At 42.4% G+C, this 21,402-nt stretch overlaps 2 protein-coding genes across 3 annotated transcripts in view; one reads left to right on the plus strand and one right to left on the minus strand.

Annotated features, from left to right (window-relative positions):
- Positions 1-15,168, plus strand: part of CFAP44 (cilia and flagella associated protein 44) — a 41,125-nt gene extending 25,957 nt beyond the window's left edge. Inside the window, exons 20-34 of the mRNA XM_083855775.1 lie at positions 361-523; positions 827-957; positions 1,935-2,152; positions 2,541-2,706; positions 3,996-4,173; positions 5,231-5,695; positions 7,115-7,318; positions 7,742-7,934; positions 8,929-9,039; positions 10,520-10,650; positions 11,769-11,885; positions 12,479-12,680; positions 13,363-13,523; positions 14,277-14,414; positions 14,925-15,168. Of these exons, the coding sequence (XP_083711901.1) occupies positions 361-523; positions 827-957; positions 1,935-2,152; positions 2,541-2,706; positions 3,996-4,173; positions 5,231-5,695; positions 7,115-7,318; positions 7,742-7,934; positions 8,929-9,039; positions 10,520-10,650; positions 11,769-11,885; positions 12,479-12,680; positions 13,363-13,523; positions 14,277-14,414; positions 14,925-15,059 (2,713 nt within the window). The 3' untranslated portion in view covers positions 15,060-15,168. The remainder of the gene's footprint in view (positions 1-360; positions 524-826; positions 958-1,934; positions 2,153-2,540; positions 2,707-3,995; positions 4,174-5,230; positions 5,696-7,114; positions 7,319-7,741; positions 7,935-8,928; positions 9,040-10,519; positions 10,651-11,768; positions 11,886-12,478; positions 12,681-13,362; positions 13,524-14,276; positions 14,415-14,924) is intronic.
- Positions 15,169-16,417: 1,249 nt separating this feature from the next.
- The window catches only part of BOC (BOC cell adhesion associated, oncogene regulated), a 54,320-nt gene continuing 49,335 nt past the window's right edge, over positions 16,418-21,402 (minus strand). For both annotated transcript variants that reach the window (XM_083881881.1, XM_083881880.1), the window contains exons 13-19: positions 20,684-20,789; positions 20,376-20,498; positions 19,495-19,716; positions 18,892-19,118; positions 18,274-18,353; positions 17,451-17,644; positions 16,418-17,116 (exon numbers count right to left, since the gene is read on the minus strand). In XM_083881881.1, the coding sequence (XP_083738007.1) occupies positions 16,932-17,116; positions 17,451-17,644; positions 18,274-18,353; positions 18,892-19,118; positions 19,495-19,716; positions 20,376-20,498; positions 20,684-20,789 (1,137 nt within the window). In that variant the 3' untranslated portion in view covers positions 16,418-16,931. The remainder of the gene's footprint in view (positions 17,117-17,450; positions 17,645-18,273; positions 18,354-18,891; positions 19,119-19,494; positions 19,717-20,375; positions 20,499-20,683; positions 20,790-21,402) is intronic.

Raw genomic sequence — 21,402 nt, forward strand, 5'->3', positions numbered from 1 at the left:
ATTTCTTTTTGCCGACTAAGAGGAGAGGCAAGTTGATCACCCTGAATTTGGGTCGTTTCTTTGTGAAACACACAGTTTTTTCAGCCTTTTTCTCCATTTCATCTACTTTTTTCTGGCAGTAATTCAAATATTGAACTATGAGGCAGTTAGCTTCAGACTATAGAGACAACAAAAGGTCAAAGATCCTTGATATTAGGAGTGTACAAATACACAGAAAGATGTTTCCTTTCTAAGTTTCCTTAAGAACCATTGAGTTCACTGGGAATTTAAGACTGTCAAGGAAATCTAAAAGGTCATATAAACTGTAATCTTTCTTCTCTTGCATTGAGATAACACCATTTCCTTTTCATGCATTTTCAGTATTGAGGCACACAAGCAGAAAATGGAGTATGAACGGAAAATGAAGGAAGCTGAAGAGAAGAAAAATAAGAAAAGAAAGGAATTAAGTGCACTGAGACAAGACTTTGTTCTTCTCCTTCAAAAGAATCAGGAGTTGCCTAAGCACATGCAGTTGCATGGAGAGGTACACTTTTATAAGGGTCATTTACCTTTAAAGTTACTACATATCATGTTGGGGCAAAAGATGTCCGATGCTTCGGATTAAGGTAGTTTTAAGAATATATAAATTGCTGGGACTTCTGAATCACAGCTGATGACTTGTGCCAATTAGGAAGCACAGAACAAAAATGTGGTTCTGTGTGAAGCTAACTTCTGAAATAAAGAATAGTGTTGATGTGCATGCAGCTATGACACCTCGGTAAAAATGTTTATTATCAAGACCTAGTAGCCAAAACAATGTGATGCTGGGTTTTCCATCTTCCTGCAGGAGTTTGAGATGGACCGTGTGATTTTTGAAGAGCTGGATAGGCAGAAACTACAGAGAATCCAGTTAGTGCAAAAGGAGCTGGCCTGGGAGAATGAGAAACAATTGATTGGACTGCAGAAACTACAAACGCAGTAATTACCACTTTTCTTCTACTCCTCTCCCTGACCTTCCATGAGGCTTATTGTCTATGAAGTTGTACCTCCCACAAGGAAAGAAAAAAGTGATTTTTTTTTCTCTCTCATATAATCAGTATTTCATCTGTTCTGTTATGATTCTGTTCTTGTCTTACTTGGAACATACAGGCGAGTATATGTTCATATTTATGTGTAATTACTTCTATTGAATCTTTGGTAAAAATGCAGATAGTCAAATAAAGGAAATTACATCATTCTGATTCACTTCTATATGAAGAAAGCTGGTTGAGACTGTTTGCCTGGGGTTTTGCCAGTAAGTTCAATAAGAACCAAGAACTCCTACTGAAATGTTGAAAAACAACCTGTGAAATGAACGCCTGTTTTTAAGACAGTGTTATGTCTGTCAGATATTTTAATGTCATTGCTAACACAATGTTCTCTATACAATTTGAAGTTATGAAACAAACTTGCTCAAGAACACAAGTTTAAGCACGAGGTGCATTTCGAGTTGGTTTTCATAGATCTAAGTAAGAGCTGAATTAAGAGATGTAATTAATAATAGCAATAAGAGATGTAATTGAGGTAAGAGATGAATTCATAAAATAAATATGCAATAAAACCCACCTTGTGCACACAGAGTATGTGACTGGGAAAAAGGATATAATCAACATGTTTTTAATCAATCCTTAATGGAAGATGAAAGTTACTGTCATGAAGAACCTGGTGTAAGTTTCAATATTGGGAAAGGTCTTAATGAGTTTATTCTTGAGCATCTCCATTCCTAGATTGGATAAAAGTCAATAGATAGTGTCAGATGTCATCATGCTATGGCAATTACTTACTGATTTGTGGATTTACATGTAATGATTGCATATGCAATAAGTAAGCTACACTTTTCATGCCATTTTGATCAAGGCAAAATGGTATGTTGTGCTCACTGACATCAGACAGTTTTGTCTAATTTGGGATTCCAGGTTTCGAGACTCTCTGGAATTTACTCTCACTGTTCATGCTATTCAAAGCAATCATCAGATTTCCACCTACAGCCTTCTAACAGTGTCTGAGAAATATACCCAAGATAAGAAACTCGAGGACAGCAAGTGGGAAGCACTTAAAGAGAAGCGGACAGCACTTAAAGAGACAGAACAAGCAGAAGAGGAGACCCCCAAAAAGACACGCCCTGTACATAGAGGTGATGATAATCACTTAAGTCTTTCAGTGATATGGTTTCTGTCTTTCATCTCAGTTTGTTTTCCTGAGTCCAAGATGAAGAAATACATGTGTAAATGCAGGTAAAGAAATATAGCTGTGATTTGGTTTTTTTAGCACCTATATACAAAGTAACACTCATACATAGTTTTTCATGTTTAGATCAATGTCAGTAGTTATATGTCAGCCCCATAGGTAGAATATGACTAAAAGTCAAGTTAAAGAACCTGAATACTTTCAGAACATCCACTGCAATGGAACTATCCTGATTTACATCAGCTCTACAGGAGTCATCTGAGGGAGTTTCCAGTAGCTGGGACTGCACTGTGCTGCATGGTATTACATCTTCACATGGTTATGTTTTGTTTCAGAAAGTGTAGTTTTTGAGGATGAGGATGAAATGCTGGAGACACCAGAGGTCTGTAAGCAAACCACACGTTACATAGAAAGCAGACGTGAGAGAATCAGAAGACTGGTTGAGAAATATGATGCTCTGAAAGCCAAGATCATGAAGAGGAGGGCAGAGTGGCATGAATTGTGAGTCTTGAACTGGACTCTGTTCCCTTTTAGTTCTGCTTCTTGTTTGAGGTCAAGTAATGCTATTTAGCTGTCATGTGGCACTTCAATCTCCCTGCTTAGGTTTTTATATTTCTAAGGGTAATAATTAAAACAGATAAATTTTCATCTATCTCTAAGTCTCAAGAGAGCATAATATTTTAGAGTTTCTATGGTTCCTTTAAAATATTATCAAATTTGAATTCAGCTAGGTAGCTTCCAAATTTGAATTCAGCTAGGTAGCTTCATTTTCAGATAGGGAGTACAATGTGTCTAAATTGATCATAACTGAGAGATACCTATGCCATTACAGTCAACTCTTACTGAAAGGATTCAGCCCTACATGGAGTAGACACTGTAACAGCTGGGTTGGGTCAGCAGTCTTAGCATCTCAGCCATCATGTGAGTGTGATAATGGTTTCATGCTCCATGCTGGTCTTTATCTTGAGAGGCAAGAAAGGAGGACAGCACATCTTTCACAGAATCATAGAATATCCCGAGTTGGAAAGGACCCACAAAGATCATCAAAGTCCAACTCCTGTCCTTGCACATGGCAGCCTCAAGAGTCATGCCTTGTGCCTGAGAGCATTGTCCAAACACTTCTTGAACTCTGTCAAGCTTGGTGCACTTCCCTAGGGAGTCTGTTCCAGTGCCCAACCACCCTCTGGGTTAAGAACTTTTTCCAAATATCTAACCTAAGTTATATCTTTGAATGACCACTTTTTCAAGGCTGGAGTAGATGGGGCTTTGAGTGATCTGATCCAATGGAAGGTTCCCCTGTCCATGGCAGGGGCACTGGAACGAGATGATCTTTAAGGTCTCTTATAACCCAAACCATTCTATGTTCATGGAACTACAGAAGTTCTTCCTTAGGAGATGAATGGCAGGGAATGGGACCAATGTAGAGTCAGAATACAAAGCTTTTAAGGTTATTTAACAATGTAAAGTAGGATCAGGTATTCTGTGCTACAGTCTGGTAGATTGTTGATGTGTGGCTCCCTGAAACTGACAGCAGCATGTACTGACTTAACCCAGAACTCAGTCTGAGTGTGAAGGTTTAAACTTTCCCATGGCAGAGCTATATTTTAAGAGTTCTTTGGATCTTTATTTAAATGTGAAAGGATATTCTTTCCAAAGTAGCCACTCTTTTCTGAGAGAGGTATCACTTTCACCTCCCAAACTTTGCTGCACAAGTCAGAGGACATGAAATGGCTGTTTGTTCATTTGCATGCTTTCTGTCTTGAAGTTCAGCTTTATTTTGTACCTACCAGATACAAGAGCAAACCTAGAGATGACCATAAGAGTTCCAAAGATGCTGAGGAGATCAAAGAAGCACGGGAGAATATAGGATGTTACAGGCTGAAGACTGCCACTAACTACACTCTCACTGAAGATGATCATATAAGCACTGAGAAGAAGATGATGCAGCTTGCAATCCTGGAAGGCTTGGTATGTAAAACTGTGTATATTGTGTCATTTTTGGGGGGAAGTGAGGATAGTGTATTAATCATTGAAGAGATTTTTTTTGAAAGGGATTCAAAATGAGTGTGGGAATAGGCCTTGAAGGACAGATGGCTGTCTTGAGTAAGATTTAGTTACAAATCAGCCCTTCTCTTGTGAACTGTCTTGTGCTTCACCAAACCCAAACCTGAATCAATCCAGGGTGGCTCTTTATAAATGAGAAAGAGCATTTACCTTTACTAGCACTTCAGCAGGAACACCTGTCTTTTTTAATTATAAGTCTTACAATCTAGTAAAACACTGAGGTAAATAACCCCTGCTATGAAATACCTTTACAAAGACAGGGATGTGAGCAAGGACAAGTGTTCTAGTGTGGCCTCTCTCTATTTGCACTTTGGCAATCACTGCTTCTGGAATTGGAATCTTCCTGAGAAACCAGCTCTTTTGGAGCCACCTTGCTATAGTAGGACTCCTACAGTTACCACACATCTTTTACCCACGAAGGCACAATAAATTCAAATGTGCAGTATCTTTGTTGCTTTTCTTGTGACTTCTTCCCCCTCCCGCATCCATCTTATAGAAATGCTTTATCATTGTATTTGGCTGGAGTGCAAAAGACTTATACTGGATAACTTTGACAGCAAGGTCTAAGCATTACAGAAGCAATGCTACAGTCTCAGGGGATTTGTTGGATCATTTTAATCTCATGCTTGGGCTTCAGCACTTCACTGTAGTGCTGATGCTACCAGATATCCAGTGATTAACTTAACTCATTAGGACAAACAAAGGAAATACTTCTTGTCATAAATTCTGGGTTTATATAGATGAGGAATTCCAGTTACTTCAGGTGGGTGGTGTGTTATTTTCTTTTATAAAGATCAGAGAACTTTCTGCCAGGTATATTAATGATAGATCGCATTCAATTATTACTTCATATAAAAAGAGTCAATTTATCACAGAATGATTGATAATGTTAGCTTTCTTGAGTTGGGTAAGACTACTTCCTGTGGTGGAGGATCCTACTACAATTGTTTTTCCTTTGCAGATCCATGAGGCAAAAGTGAATATGAACAAAGAGATTGTGTCTTTGCGGGATCTCAAGGTTTCTACTATTGATGAAATCAAGAGTTTAGTGAAGGAAGTGAAATCCATACAGGCAAGCTTAGATGTATCAGAACATCTCCCTATTCCCCTGATCCCTCAGTTACTCCCAGATGAGGTTCCTGAAAAAATAGTTGAATACAACAGTGACGTGCTCCTAAAGTTCAAAGAGGAGCAGGAGGCCGAGGCAGAACTCAAGGAACCACTGGAAGGGTGTCCCTCATCTCGTGCATTTAGGCATGTGTTTCTTCAAACCCCTCCAGTGGAAGAGGGTCACACATCAGCTGTGGTCACAGAGGAGAAGAATGCTTCTGGGAGGGAGAAAGCAGAGCCAACAGAAATGGAACTGGAAATTTTAAAGAGAGAGAAGATAAAAAATCTATACTTGCAGGAGACCTTGATTAAAAAGGTAGGAAATTGAAAGTTATTTTTGTCAGATTAAAAAATCCCACTGGATCATAAATGAAACCAAAATCCCTTCTGTCTCAGGATTGCAGCTAGTTTTGCCTTCCTGCAGTCTAGGAAAATGCTAATTGTTGCAAATTTACAGTGTAAATCAATATAAATCCATAACTGTAACCTGTGTTCTGACTATTGTCATTTGAAAAAAAGATCTTAGATTTCTTATTGATTGTGCCATGAAACTGTGATCTTAGTGGCCAAAAAAACAACCAAACAAAAAAAGACAAGTAAAATTTTAGACATAACTTGAAAAATGACAGTTAAAAAGCAGCATCACAACAACTTTGTAGATTCATGTTCTCAACTTTTAAATAACTGTAGTCTCAACTTGTTGGTGGTCCAAAAATTACTTTATAGGATTAGAAAAGGTACAAAAGAGAGTAATCAAAATGCTTAGTCATGGAAAAGATTCTCTAAAAGGTACATCTAAGTGGATAAAGTATCTTTGGCCTGCAAAAACGGCAACTGAAATTGTTTTAGAGATGTGATAAAATTCTGAATAGCATAGAAAAAGAGAATGTGAATCATCTCTTAAAAGAAGGAGAGATACTAAATGAAAATGATCACATAGGAAGCTTGAAGCATGCAAATGAAAACAGTTTTCCTATCCAACAATTAGCTAAGCTTTGGAATTCAGCCCTAGGATGTGGGGGAAGCCATAATTTGAAAGTGTGGAAAAAAAAAAAACCCATTCAAAGCTGTTGAAACAAGCATCCTGCTTCAAGCTAAGTCAGAGTTTAGGAGGATATAGAGAGCAATATACCAGAGGTGTGCCTCTGTTCATTTGTTTGTTCCATTTCTTAGCATTTCTCCTCTAATTTCTAATATTGGGCATTGATTCTTTGGTCTGCCTCAACACAGACACCCTTGTGTTTATAGGTATGAAGGTTTCGAGGGAATACTGAAATTTTGCTGTGAACATCACACACCTGAAAGTTAATGTTAGCAGCTGCTAGTACTTATGTAGCTGTAAATGTCTAAGGGAAGACCTAGCAGCTATTTCAAAAGAAGTTTGTCAAGGCAGAAGAGTTATTTATTGATGCATCTGGGATTGTTACATAAACCACTGTAAACTACAGACTATTATAAAACATTCTCTGAAGACTAAAATACTTGAGGGATGGAGGAGATGCAGTGAAGATTTCTGTGAAGCCCTGGTGATTCTTACTACTGTGCTGAGAACAAAGACACATTTGAGATCAACTTTGTCTTTCTAAGTGCATCAGTACTCTCTAGGAAATAGCATGTTTGAGTTGTTGATTTGGCAGAGATATTTTTTTCCTTGCTGCTCCCTTCTCTAGCTTTGCATGTTTAGCTGCACTGGTAATACTTTTCCTGTTCCTGATTCGATGCTCCTTTGCTCCAGATCAACACACTGGTGATCAACTTTGATGCTGAGCTTTGCCTTTTGCGGCACAAGAAACTGAAGATGGACATGCAGATGAAAAGTGCTGCTCTGCGCTGCCTCACATGCTGTGAGGAGCTGCTTATCCTGAAGAAACTTGAGGTACATGAGGACTTCCTTGAGGAGCAAATTTGTATCCTCATCAATGAACAGGAGGATATACAAGTAAGTAGGCCACATGTACCAATAATTTAAATTTAATAGTACCATTAATGGCTTGAAACAAAAGGAAACCATAAAGTAAATGGTGGCATCCCTTGGCTTTGTTTTAGCATTGATCCAGTGATTAGTGCTAAATTTTAAAAAACAAAAACTCTTGATGATCAGCCTGCTAGGATGGTCACTTCTAACTTCCAATACTTCATTTTTTCATAATCTTAACATTTATATTTTAATAGATTCTTCATGATATGGCATAAATGTCTAATCACATACTTCAGGAACATGCTCCTAGGTGATGCTTGATTGAACTATGGGTTTAATCAAGAGAGGGAGACAAGTTCTGCATTTCCAGATCTTCACAGATGCATCCTATATACATACACTTGGGTTGTACCTTTTAGCTGAAGTGCTTTCTTGTTTGTTTAGTCAAAATTGAAGAGCTACCATGCACAAATGGAGGATAGAAAGCGTGAGATTGTAATGCTTCAGGAACATCGGAAAGCTCTTTATGCCAGCTTTGAAGCATCCCTTGGAGAAGACAACGAATTTGCTGATTTTCTGACTGATATTTTGAAGCAGGAAGTTGAGTACGTGGAAAAAAAAGTAGGAAGAGAAGCAGGTTGGAGATTTTGTTCTTTTTGCTTTATGGATTTGTTACACATATCCATGTGGCCAAATACATGTCTCTCAGTCTAGGTGGAGCCCTGTGCACACACAACATTCCAGTCAGTTCAAAAACTCACAGGTCAGACCTACCCAGATTTGTTTATAGACTGACAATGGCTGTGGCTGTCATCTTGAATGATAACAATGATGTAATCCAGTTTCTAACATGGCTGCAGTAGGTCTGATTACAGCTCCTGCAATTTACATCCTGTAAGTCAATACTGAGGACTGATAATTGGTCAGAGGAAGACGGACAGCTTTAAATAGGTGCTTCCTATGCTGTACCAATGAGAGCTATGGATGAGTGATTAGTCTGTCACATTTGTGACATTCTGCTCTAATCTGTCCATGGACTAATGAGAGATCATAAACCTAATCTGCAGTCATCTATTAGTCACAGGACTAAACATATTACAAAAGGATTTTATTTGTCTTAGTGACTCAGTTTTAAGCTGTTAAAGCTAGGCAGTCTTACTGAGCTAAAATACTAGTGCTCTTTCTGACTTGGCTTTTGATTTCAAGTGGGACATAATAAGCAAAAAAGTGCAGACAATGGTGATGCTTTTATGACAGATTTGTGCTTCCATATTCTGCTTGGTTGATTAATCTCTATAGTAGAACGGTAAACCCACACTGTTTAAGTTCCTAATACATATGAAGAGAGGAAATATATTCAAGTTAAGTCCCAAAAACGTGGGCTGCACTGTGCCTGTTCTACTACTAGGCGATCTTTCTCTTTTTCTCACTTTTTCCCTCCTCTTTTTTCTTTTTTTTTCTTTCTGTGAAAACATCCCGTCAGATCAATGCAATAGGCACAAGGTGCCTGGATTCACATATCACCGGAATGATCTTTCATGGGTTATTGGGCTTGTGTACACCAGCACATTGGGATAATACATAGCTGGTGGGTCTGGAGTGTTTTGCAAGCTAGTCTCTGTTTCTTTCAGATGAAGAAAATGAGAATGAAGAGGAGGATGATGAAGAGTCTGACTTAAAGACTGATGAAGAGAATTGTGGATCTGAAGATGTAGTTGTTGGTGACTCTGTTTGCCCGGAAGGTACCTAAGCTGTTATTTCCTTGTGTTAACTAGTTGTTTAGTTTTAGGGGCAACATTGTGTGTTTGAAAGGAAAGCACAGATTTTAAAATTATTCGCTGGATAGTAAAGTCATAAAGGGTTGGAATGTGTGTACCCCTCGTGTGTGCAGCATTTTTCCCCAGGAAACTTCAGTCAAGATAATAAAAGCACTGGTAGTGTAGTCTACCCTAATTAAAAAAGTTTGGAAAAATAAAACTTAGCTAAGCAGTAAGGGTAATTATTTTGTGTAAAGAAGCATTCCCCATTTCACAGCTCTTATCTGGAGAGAAAAGGCTCCTCTCTGGAGTGGAGCAGTGGCAAGGCTGTAGCTGCTCTTTGGAAACCAACTGCCTGGCCTGGCTGGATCCCTCTCCGTTCAGGGAAATTCTGAGGGGAGGGATCCTCATGCTGTTAATTGAAGCTCTTTGTTACCACCTTGTGGATTTATGCAGCAATTGCCTGTTGCTAGGCTGCTCTGAAAAGTTAGGAGCTTTACTTTGCAAAATCCTCTTCATTTGTGCATTCAAAAAAGGCAGGCAGCCTTTCTCCCTCTTTTTCTTTTGTATGAGCTTAGCTAATTTTGGATGTTGTTTTTTTTAAAAAATCTTTGAGTGATGTGTCAATGACCATGTAACAGCACTGCTTCATTTTCAAGTTCAAACTTACCAACAATTCGCCTTCCCTTTTTTTTTAAATTGGCTTTTAAAATAATTTCCACAAATTGAATTTTTTATTAACTCCTCGTTCATCTCATTTTTCAATGGAATGTCGGGAAGAAATAAAGATTTTTACTTCTTATTAAAAAGTCCAAATTGCTAATTTAATAAGGAAATTACATGTTGCATTATCCTCTTCATATTTGTCTCTTTATGTGGAATTTTTTTTTTTTTGCCTTTATTGGGCTCTCTTTTTTATTATTATGCCTGCTGATTTGGGCATAATTACGCACTTGTTTAGCATTACTGAAATCACAGAATTAGATAGAAATTCACAGATCTTCCTTACCATGACACAGGTTCTATGAAATACAGTTTTGTTTACAAATAGAGCTATAAATGAGCCCTAAAGCAAGTTCATAATTTATAGTGAAGGGTGTTATGGAGAAACAACTATGTGCTCACATAATGGAAGATTTTACTGCAACACGTAGTAATTAGTGGGGCTGCATTACAGCTACAAAAGCTAGTATTTCAGCACTTGGCTTTAATGCTGGCTTTGATGAATTTAATCTGACTTCTGGAAACAAACTGTCTTGACTGAATGTAAAGAAGAAAATGATCCATCCAAGACATTCACCCAGTCATGGGTTCATGTGTAAGGAAGCTCTAGGGAACCAAATCCATGGTGTTATTATGGGGAATGCTGGGAATGTGCACAGCAGGAGAAGGTACCAGCTCTACCCAGTAACTCCAGTGCAGTCACATTGAAAGTAAACTCTTCTTTGACTCTTTCCCTGCCTAGGCTGCAGTGAGGATCTCTTCCTGAACACCATCCAGCTCCGGCAGCAGCGGATAGGCATTGAGAAAGCTTTAGCAGAGGAGAAGAAAATTGCTGCTGACCTCAGAAAAGAATATGATGCCTTGGCCATAAAGGTATTGTAGTGTTTTCTCAGCAAGCATCAGCATGTTCAATGTAGTGCTAGTGATTAGTGCTAGTCTAAGATTTAAAACCAAAATCCTAATCCTCCGAGAGGCCTCCATTTGAGAAGAGATATCTGTGGTAGCACAAAGGCAGGAGGCACCTTGACATGGGTCACCTGTTCTCCTGAAAAGGGTAAATCAAGTTGGTCCAACCTTTGTTTTCATGGGGCTGGATCCAGGCTTTAGGTCCAGTTCCTTCCCTGCTGTCTGGCCTCATGCAGCAGCAGGAACTGGATTCTCTGGTTTGGATGAAACACACGGTGTGGTCTGGACTATCCTCTGTGTGTGTGTGTATGGGAACAGAGATTGAAGAATTCTTACCCTAACACAAATCCAGGTTAAAATAAATGCATAAAAATTCTATTCTTTCATCTATTTCAATTGCTTTTTGTTATTTCCACTGCTCTTTGTCACAGGTAATCACTGAATATCCATTGATAGAAATTTTCCATTTTGCTTTCTTGAACTACATTCATTAAGAAATTTGATTTGTATTAATTAAAAAAATCTTATTTTGAAGGGTTATCTGGAAGAGAGAGAGTGCTACCAAAATAACATTATGCAAGCCTTGCACTTCTTTTGTCTCAAAAATGTTCCATCAAGCATGCTTAACATACAACATTTTTTGGTTTTTAAAGGCTTTCCTAAGTGCCAGTTGCCACATATTCACCCTGGGGCATGACATTTGAGTCTGAATTGTTTCTTTCTCATGCAGAATCAATAAGCATTTCCAGGCATAAGACAATAAAAATTATCTTGCAGGCTCTGTAGATCTACAAGTGTTTTAGATGCTAAACAAAGCATCTGTCTCTTGATAAATACAGGGCTTCTCTAAGGAGAAATTCATGAGTGCACATGTGTGCAAAGGTATTCAGGTTAGAATCTTGCTTGAATATATGTAGATGATCCTTGGGTTTGCCTATGAAACTCACCTATCATAAGTAGTTTAAAAAAAGCACATATATATTTTATATAATTCTTTCCCTTTGGATCAGGAACTCTAACAGAACCCTGTTGCCTTATGTATTCAAAGTATCACAGGATTTTGTCCACAATTTGTCTTTCTACAGGCAAAAGAAATAGAAGCCAGTCTGGACACAAGAAACAGGGAAATGGAGGCCTTTCAGTGGGAAAAGCTGCACAGACTGAATGAGCTGGATGTAGTTGTGCCTTTGAGACTCCATCAGGTAATTCAAGATGTTGTGGATCTGCATGTGCAGAGTGGCCTGTGCACATCTAAACAATGGGGTTACTGTTCTTTGGGGCCCTTAGTTCCTGATTCCTATGGTCTCCTAGGAGGGAAGTGCCCTTAACTGAACTTCCTGCTGCTATTTCCTCTAGAATTCCCTTTTTTTTTTTTTTTCCTTCTCCTGTACTGACAGAAACGAGGTAAGGACAGGCAGGCTGGCCCATTGCTGTAATGTGCATAGTCTTCAAGTGCTGTATAGGTTTGGCATGGTACTCCTTCAGGTCCATACATACTGATATTGTCCTGAAGAAAAAAACCAAAACAAAACAAAACAAACCACACCCCCAGAAAAACAAATCAAAAAAGCCCCCGAAACTATTGAAACTAATGGGAATTCTGCACAATTCTATAATGCCAGATTGGATACAATGCATTCACTCACACAATTTCCTGGCCCAAAAAAAGTCGTGCCCATGCTTAGTATTACCTCATTCACTAGCTGTCTTTTGCTCATACACTTGATATAAAGAGACATATCCACCACCCTTAATAAGTAAAGCCAGCCTGGCTTATTTCTGGCTGCTTTTGCAGGTGCAGTGCTTGGATGATGGGGAGATGCCCCGTGACTTCTCCCACACTTTAGTATTTACCAACCAGTCCTTGCAGTACCTGCGGAAGAGAATTGTGGACCAACGTAATGAAAAGAGAATGCATAGAGAGATCCATAGGAAGGCCAAGGAGCAACATAAGGAGCTTCTCCAGGACAAAAAGGAGATGGAGAAGGAGATTAAAAGTGAGTAACACACACTCTGAACAACATAGTGTTACTAATGTTGCTTCTGTCCCTCTCACTGGGTGTGGGTAACTCACTCTGTTTCTATACTCACACAGATGTCACAGAGGGTTACTGCAGGAAATAGAACAGATCAAGTGGGCTGTTTTGATGGAGTAGCAGCTCTTCAGCACTGCAGAGTCATCAGGCTGTGCAAAATAATTTGAGTATAAGTAGAGCTGACTGAGATGAGACACTGGAAGTCTGGACACATGTTTGCTATTTCTGCTTGTAAACCAGAACTCCAAGGAAAAAAGTAGTTTCCCCAAAGATACATGAGCTTTTTTCTGACAATTTTATCCCCTTTGTAACAATTGAAGAAGGAAACATGCCCTAAACAAAACACTTTCCCAAGAGCCAAAGCCATGTCTAGCACCACCAGGCCTGCAGACGCCCTATACAGCCTGGGGTGTGAGAGTGGCTTTACTAGGACTGGCTTAGAGTGTGACTTAGTGACCAAACAGGCATGATCACGGACAAGGACAAATGGCATGACTCTGCTGTGAGCTCTGTGAGGTTTTGTGTGAATTATTTATTACAGAGCAAATACCAAAGGTCTCAGGCAAAAAGCTGGGGTAAGGCAGAAATTCTTACAAACCAATGAATGACAGTGCTGTCATTTGTGCCAATGTCCCTCTGTTAGGACTGGAGGAGAGGTGCAATGATCTGATGATGGAGAAGTTTGGTCGGCTGGTGGATTTTGAAGCAGTTCAAGTCCACTCTGTTAATATACCCATGGAGCAGATGAAAGTGAGAATAATGGAGAAAGAGTATGAGCATTTTGTGGAGCTCAAAGAATGGGAGGTAAGCAGCAGGAAGACAGTTGTGATGATCTCTTAAGGCTTAGTTTCCCTGGGGGGCTGAAAAATTACCCTAAAATCTTTTGTGAATATGCTCACTTCTGCTTTTTTTTTCATTTGTACTTAATAGACCATAGTGTTCAACTCCAATTTCCCATCATCGTTCCTACCTCTGCTCCAGTTGTTGGTGCACATCCTATGTTTCACTGAGGTAGTTGATCTCTCTGTTTTGCTTTCCTCAAACACATTGTCCTACTTCATTCCCTAAGTAAAGCTCTTGCAGAGTGCTTTTCTCTGGTTCTCGAGTGGCATTCAGCACCTCCTGCCTTCTCCCAGTGCCTTTGGTGACGACCTGAGTACAGGGCACGCTCTGGCTCATGCCTGGGGTGCCGATCTGTGCAGTCTGAAAAGTTCATCTCTCCATTTGGTGGGGCCTAAGGGTCAACTGCTGTGGTGCAAGCAGGTGCACTTATGCTGCCCTAACGGAAGAGCACAGGAGAGTACAGAAGTACTATGCACCTAATGGCTTTCTTTTCCCACACTTTTGCCTAACTACTTTATTTACTTAGGCATTTGTAATTTATATAAATTGAAAACAGAAAGATGACACGGCACTTAAGGTACTGTGGGATCAGGTGGTGTGGCAGGATCAGTCTGTTGTTTACCTGTGACATTTACATTGAGCCGCCGAGCACTTCTTCCCCATCCACACTTTTTGTCCTCTCTCATCCCAGATCAATGTTTTACTTTTTTCTAGGACAAAATTGTAGCCCTGCAGCATCAGCTAACGGAGCTGACAAGGGAAAACACCAGCAAGTTGCACCAGTTGAACAGGTTTTGCCATGAAAAGCATCAGCTCGAAACTGAGCTAGAATCACTGATGACGACTCGTCAGGTGAGCCTTTTAGCCACTGCAGTGCCTACAGGTTTGATACTGCTTAGAAATGGGTAAAGGATCATCTGAACCCTCACCAGCTCCCTAGTCTCACATCCTGCTCTGCATTCAGCAGGTTGGGCTACGAATGGGACAAGCTGAATGGTTGCTCCATACCTTAGCAATTCTCCCATTTCTTACTTAGCTGCTCTCTAAGACTAAAACAAACTCATTTCTAATTAAAATATCCCTTGAAGAAATTAAAAGAATATTCCTTTGTTACATGGAAACAGTCATATTACAGTCATGTGACACATTACAATGAGAAGTGGATTTATTGCTCTGTACCAGGGAGTAAGTCTAAGTTAATGAACCTTCACTCTCACAAAGTTCTGCCTAAGGTGTGGAGAAGTCATGGATATGTCCTGGTTCTTGGAAATCTTCACTTTCCCTGCTTGAAATAAATTTCCACTGTTCATTCTCCATATTTTATAGAAGCCATTTTTTTTCCTCTGTTTTTTTCCTCTGCAGAGAGGAGAATTTGAGGGCCTCCAAAATGCTGACATCAAAGAGACAGCCAGGCTGGAGTCACGGCTCGTGAACATAACTTGTGAGGTGGCCTTTCTGAGAGAGCAAATCAACCATGGCAGAGTATGTGGGAGGTAAAAAAACTTGCTTTCCTTAGCAAAAAGGTGGGTGCCTCTTTCTACAAGCTTTACCACAGGACTCTGAGACTCCAACTCCCTGTTCAGAAATAGTAACTAACAATCCAAGACACCCTTAAAATTAACTATGGCAGTAGTCATGCCTGGAAATGCAAAATTAATTATTTTGGCTATACACAGGTTTAGTTGTAAAGGGTTATTATTTGTTCTATCAAAATATGACTGTAGCAACATATATAGAATAAAAAACCTGCAAATAAAACAACTAAATACTGTTATCAGTCCATTGCAGAGAGTTGCACTGGACAAGGTGCCCTGTATGTGTCCATGTGTGTGCATTATATCTATGTCTACTCTTCAAACAAGCGGCTGTGGAAAGCTGCTTTGAAGTTTCACAGGGGCAAATATTGGTTTGGTATCTTGTTCTCAAAAATGGTAAAAGCAGTCTGCCTCAAGCAAGCATTTGTTACTGCTGAGCAGCAGTGGCCCTGCTCTGCTAACTGAGCTAGAGTCAAGGGACCTGCTACTGGCCAGGAGAAAGCAAAGGGGCCTTTCTCCTCAGGGCAGGAAGTGGCATTTACTTGGCAGAAAGAGGGTGTAACAATCCAAAGTCAGCCTGTAATTCCACTGGCTTGCACCTGCCTGATTGGTGGGAGGCCCAAGCTCAGTGTGTTTTCAGGTGTTGCTCTTTTTTGCCTCTCTCATTTGGTGTGGTGGCAGCCATGTGATCATTTATAGTACTTACCCTGTCTGAATGTGAAACCTTCCTCCATCCCTAGGGTGGAGGGGTTGTGTTCTTCCCATGCAAGACTCCTGAGGTGCTGATTTTTAATTGAATAAATCAACCTCCAGCTGCTCTTGCTGTTCCTCCTCACTTCCCCCCTCTTGCCACAGGTCTTTGTGTCTCTGTCTGGTGTACCCTCAGCAGGGCTCCAGCCATACCCCAGCCAGGCACAAGAACTTCCTGCTGGTCCCAGCACAAGCCTGTGAGTGGTGCTTGTGCAGCCTGCCTTGACCAGGGGGTCCCTGCTAAGGAGCATGTCTGGTGCTGGGAGCTCTTGTGTGGCTGCAGGTTGTGCCCTGGGAGGTGGGAAATGGCTGGAAACCCCAGCTAAGGGGCTGTCTGGCACCAGTCCCTTGACTAACAAAGGGTAAGGACATCCACTGCCAGCTGGGTAACCAGACACCCAGAGACTCAGCTGGAGACAGGAAACAAGAGGACCCCAGACTAAGTATCACCTGTGGCTATTTGGAAAACTCTAACTGCAGGAAAATGTCACCTTTCCCCAGGTATTCTGCTTGCTGTATGTGAAAAAGAGAAGGCTCATTCTTTGTGAGGAATTAACATAGAGCCAGGCACAGCAAAGACTAAAGCCTTTATTTTAGATGTTAAAGCGTGGATTTGTCTTTACAGATAGGCAGCTGCAGATGGCGTGTATGTGAATGGTTGTTTAAGTTGATCAGGCAGAGTGCATAACTCCAGTCCATTCACAGGAGTGTGTTCCTGGAACAAACCTTCCTGGGGGGGGAGAGGAAAAGACCTTTTGGACAGCATTACTGTGAAGCCCTCACTGCAGGAGGGTGCTGGCTCTTGGTGGTGGCAGCTCTGTTTGGACCCGTGTCCTGCAGTGTCCCTTGTCCAGCTGAGTCCATCGTGTGCTCTGATGGTGCCACCAGGAGCTTCTGCCTTGTTTCCTGGGTCCTCCTGTGACCTTGCTGAGGATACCTTCTGTCTCCATAGCATTATAAAAGGCACATATACATCTATATACAAGTGCATAAATATATAAATAGGGGTGTTATACAAAAATAAATACCCTTTCTTTCTCTTTTTCTCTTTAGAATAAGTCTTTTGCAAAAGGCAGCTTGGTCCCTAGCTGGTGGGAGGATGAGTCTCTAAGGGTCTCAGTGGTGGAGGGCTGCTGTTCAGATGTCTTGGTAGGTCCTGACCCAAGGATGTGATCACTGGATTCTGGGCGTGGAGATCTCCTCTGGACTGGCAGCAATCTAGTCTTTCTACCTCTTCAACTGGCACCAGGCCTAAGCAGCAAGGGCTTCCTGAGGGGGAAAGGAGCAAGAAATTATTACAATGCACACTGGAATGAGAGATGCTGTGGGAGGTTTCAAGTCAACAGTTCACTTTATGAGGAGGGCTACTCTGATCAAAGAGGAAGATCTGCATTCCAAAAGTCTGTGTGGGAATTTGATGCCATGATCACACAAAACAAGTTTGATCTGCGCTACAGGAGTGGATCAATGGATTACGTGCTAGGGAGATGGATTCACATCACTTGAACATGAGCCATCAGAAAGGCTCTGCAGTGAGATTTCCCTTCAAGAGCAGCCTAAAATGATGAGATGAAGGAGGCATGCAGTTTTCCAAACCACTGACCTTGGTGGAAGAGGGTATCCCGTCGAGCATCCAGGCTAGGGCCTCCCACTTTGCTTCCCATCACTGGATGATGGAGGCCAACAAAGTGCTCTTGAAGGTGAGGGCAGTCATCCTGTGGCTGAAGAAGCTGGTGAGTGGAATCATCTGGGAGACTGTAGAGGAAAGAGCTGTCTTCTGTTCTGGGGCTGGGCAATCTGAGGAAGCAGGGAAAGGGGTTTAGTGGTTTACAAATCTTTCCTCCTTAAAAGTTGTAACTCGTGTCATGTCTCAGCCAGCTTATCAATGCTGTGACTCAGAACATTCCTAAATGAGGGGAAGAGTAGAAATTGGGATGTATTTGTGGGATGGGAATGAAGTGATGTGTGACCTGGTATCCATGATCCAACAGCTGGTGAGTGCCACAGGAGCTGGTAGGAATAGTGCCTCCCAGGGAGCATGGTAATGAAGATGTCTGAACAGTGAGACACAAAGCACTCACAAATGGACACTGGGCAGACTCTGGGGCTGCTGTTTATCAGCATCAATCACAGATGTTTGCTTCTCTCATCCTGCATTTTGGTCTCCCGCTTAGAAACAGGAGGAAAAGGGGACAGAGGGGAGTAGGTCTTGGCCACCTCTATAAGTAAATTACTCCTTTCCTGAAATCTAAGAGGAAGGAGTTGTACAAAGAGCATTTAGACCAAGGTGTCCTAGTGCTGGAGCATGGATTTGTTTCTTAAGAGTTGGGACAGACAGGAGTGTATTGAGGGCAGGCTTTTGTGAGTATGTAGCCTTGTGGGTCCCAGTGGATTGTTCCACCCTCCCTCCACACGCCAGGACTAACCTGGAGGGCTGGTAGTCTTGCTGGGTGCTCCCATTCTGCAGCACTCTTGCCTGCAGCAAGGCGTTGGTCTCCTCGTGTGACTGAGAGGAGAGAGAAGGATTCTTAGCAGAGCAATGGCACACAGCAGCATGAAGAGACAGGTGCTGATCTGTGTGAGTCAGAGCCCTGGGGCAGACTGCTGAAGCTCCTACAGCAGTAGGCAGAAAAAGCTGAAACTCTTCTGGTACTGAGAGCAGTGGAACTGACCACTGAAAAATTCACTGTATATTCACTACTGAATCAGTGGGGGATAAGCAATTTATAGTCTCAACTCTGGCACTGTCTGTTACCCTTTACAGAGTCCTCAGCACTGTCAGTCCTTGGGAGTTTTGCTCAGGGGACACAGGAACTGTTCCCCTAAGAGCTGCCTTTTCTCACTGCCTCCTCCATACTCAAGAGGCACTGGCCCCACCCCTTCACCAGTTTTTTGGTGACCTTCCTGTTCCCCCGATGTCTCAAAAAGGGAAATCTCATTTGGGAGGCCAGCCTTGCCACTTCAACATGCTGCAAAGTGTGCCAGCCAAATCTGGAGAAACCCTCTCACTGCAAGTGTGGCCTCCAGCTCATGACAAACCTCACCTGTGGCACTTCATCGGGGCTGTAATCTCGGGGCTTGGTGCTTGTGTACCCCACTCCTGCAGAGGCACAGATGCCATTCAGGTGTGCCCTGCTGGCATAGGGCTGCCCATTAACAAAGGGATGTCCATTGGCACGAGGAGCAGAGATGCCTCTCAGAGGCACCATGGTGTATTGGCACGATGACACCAGCAGCCCAGCTCCTGGGAAGCTCATGTCAATGGTTTGCTCTGCAGAGGGAAGGAAAAGAAAGTCTGAGACAAAAATGAGATATAAAGTCAAGATTGTTGAGGCTCAGCATGTATAGGGTTAGGCTGTCCTATCAGGCAGCTATTTTGGCACTCAAAGCACTCTTGGAGATAAATGGTGGAAAGGGGCCTTTTGCCCCTAGTCCTTGAGGTTCCTTTGCAACAAGGCAAGCAGGACAAGGGACAAACAGTGGCTTTTGTCTTTATAGGGTTCCACAGAACATCTGAGACTTGCCCCCTTCCCCGCTTCCCAGAATTCCCTCACATTTTGGGTGTTTGATGCAACTACACTCAGGGTCAGATTTAATTCACAAGCAAACCATATCCTGTAAATCAGCCCTGAAGAAACAACTCTTACTCTGTTTGGACCAAGCTCTCCAAAGGCAAAAGGGGATGAAAGCCACAATGAGGAGTACGATGGAGCCCAGCACAACGCCCACAATCAAGTATGGCAAGTCGCTGGAACGGGCCACCATGGCCCCTGTCCCCAGGCCACTGTGCCCACCACTGAGTGGGGGACGCTGCTGAGGGGGCACTGTGGAGGGTGGAAGACGACCTGGCAGACCAAGGGACTTCCGAGCTGTGGAAGGAAGAGAGAGAGAGAGCATGAGACATGGCAGATGGCACAGCAGCCCAGTTCAGGGATGTTTATGCTGTTGTGGAGTGGCCACTTCTAAGGTGGCTTTAAAGAAGCACTCCTGAATGACAGGAGTCCTAGGCTGATGCATATGGGAGTACAGACAAGGCTCTGTGCTTGGCTCACAGCTTTGCCAGATCTGCTCTTAGACTGCTGAAGCAAAAGCAAAACCAGAAGAGCTTCTCCAAAGCACACACTTGGACTTAATGCTGTTCCCGTCACGACAGTGCAACTTCTTGAAAGACAACATGGGGCCTGCCTCTAACACAACATGGAGTTCAAGCACAGCAAGGGAAAGTCAGCCCTGTCAGGCCTTCTGCTTCCAGTCACCACCTATGTGATAGTTAGGAAAACAAAAGGTAACTGTGCTCTGAGGGACAGCAATGGACTCTGCACAAGAAGTGAGTACACAGAGCAGTCACACTGATCTACAGCACAGCTGAGCCTGTGCCTTTTCTCTCCAGTGCTGCCTCCACTACTCTGCTGGAGCTTAGGTGACACACTGTCAAGTAGGGATGCCTCCTGCCCTGCTGTGCTCTGACAGCTGCAAGCAGGGAAGGCAGCAGGCTGTGCTCCTAGAGCTGCCCCGGGAAGCCTCTTACCTTTGGTTTCACAGATCATCACGTTGCTGAACTCGCTTTCACCTCCCTCGTTGAAGCACTGCATCTTAATGTCATACGAGGTCTCTGGCTGCAGGTGGCTGATGGAGTGCCAGTACCGATCTCCTGAGGAAGGAACAAACACATGGAGCTCTAAACTTCCTCAGGGAGCAGGCAGCTGGCCCAGCTCTGCACCAGTGCCTGGTAAAGTAGCCTGGACAGCCACTGCCTTTTGTGCACAGGGCTCCTTTTGGCAGTGCTGTCTTCCAGTAGGGACCAGTGGGTGGGACCAGTCTCTCCATTTCTCCTACCTTCCACCACGTCCTTCTTGTAGTCACTGTCATTGTCACTGTCAGTGGGGCGGTAGTAGATGTAAAATCCATGGATGGGAGTGTTGTTGTTGCTGGCTGGGATGTACTGCAGAGAATGGAAGAGAGAGCAGAAATTAGCAGAGATGTCCATGCTCATATTGTACTAGGTGAGGAGCAGCTGGGCTAAGTGGGATGGAACAGAAAGATAACCTAGCAGAGGAATCTTCTTCATGTTGACATTTGTTTGCACAATAAGGGCTTTTCTACAAAAGCTCTGTGCTACTTTCTACTCTCAAGATTTGCTTCTCTCAGGTAACAGACAAGCTGTGAATCTAGGCCTGTCACTCCAGACATCCAGTGCTCTGCTCCCTCTCAGCAACCACAGCCAATGATTCAGAGAAAAAAATTCCTCAACAACAGTGACTCAGCTGGGCATGGGCAAGCACAGCATTATCTTGTCTCCAGGAGGCTCATGGCTTCCAGACAAACTGGGTCTTGCCATGAACTTGTCACTGCAGGAGCTTTGTGTTTCTGAAGACAGTTCTCTTCCCCTCCATACCCAGGGCAGCACTGTCCCAGCTCCGTGTGTTCTTGGTGTCTTTCATCCAGTATTTTATCAGCTACTGTTTGAGTTTAAATGAACAGCTGTGCCCATCCTGCCTTGTGGCAATTTCTGGCTAGAAGCAGCTACAAGAGAGCAATGCATCCCTCTGAATAAG

Source organism: Zosterops lateralis (assembly GCF_965231275.1).
Source record: "Zosterops lateralis genome assembly, chromosome: 2".
In the NCBI taxonomy this organism is placed as follows: domain Eukaryota; kingdom Metazoa; phylum Chordata; class Aves; order Passeriformes; family Zosteropidae; genus Zosterops; species Zosterops lateralis.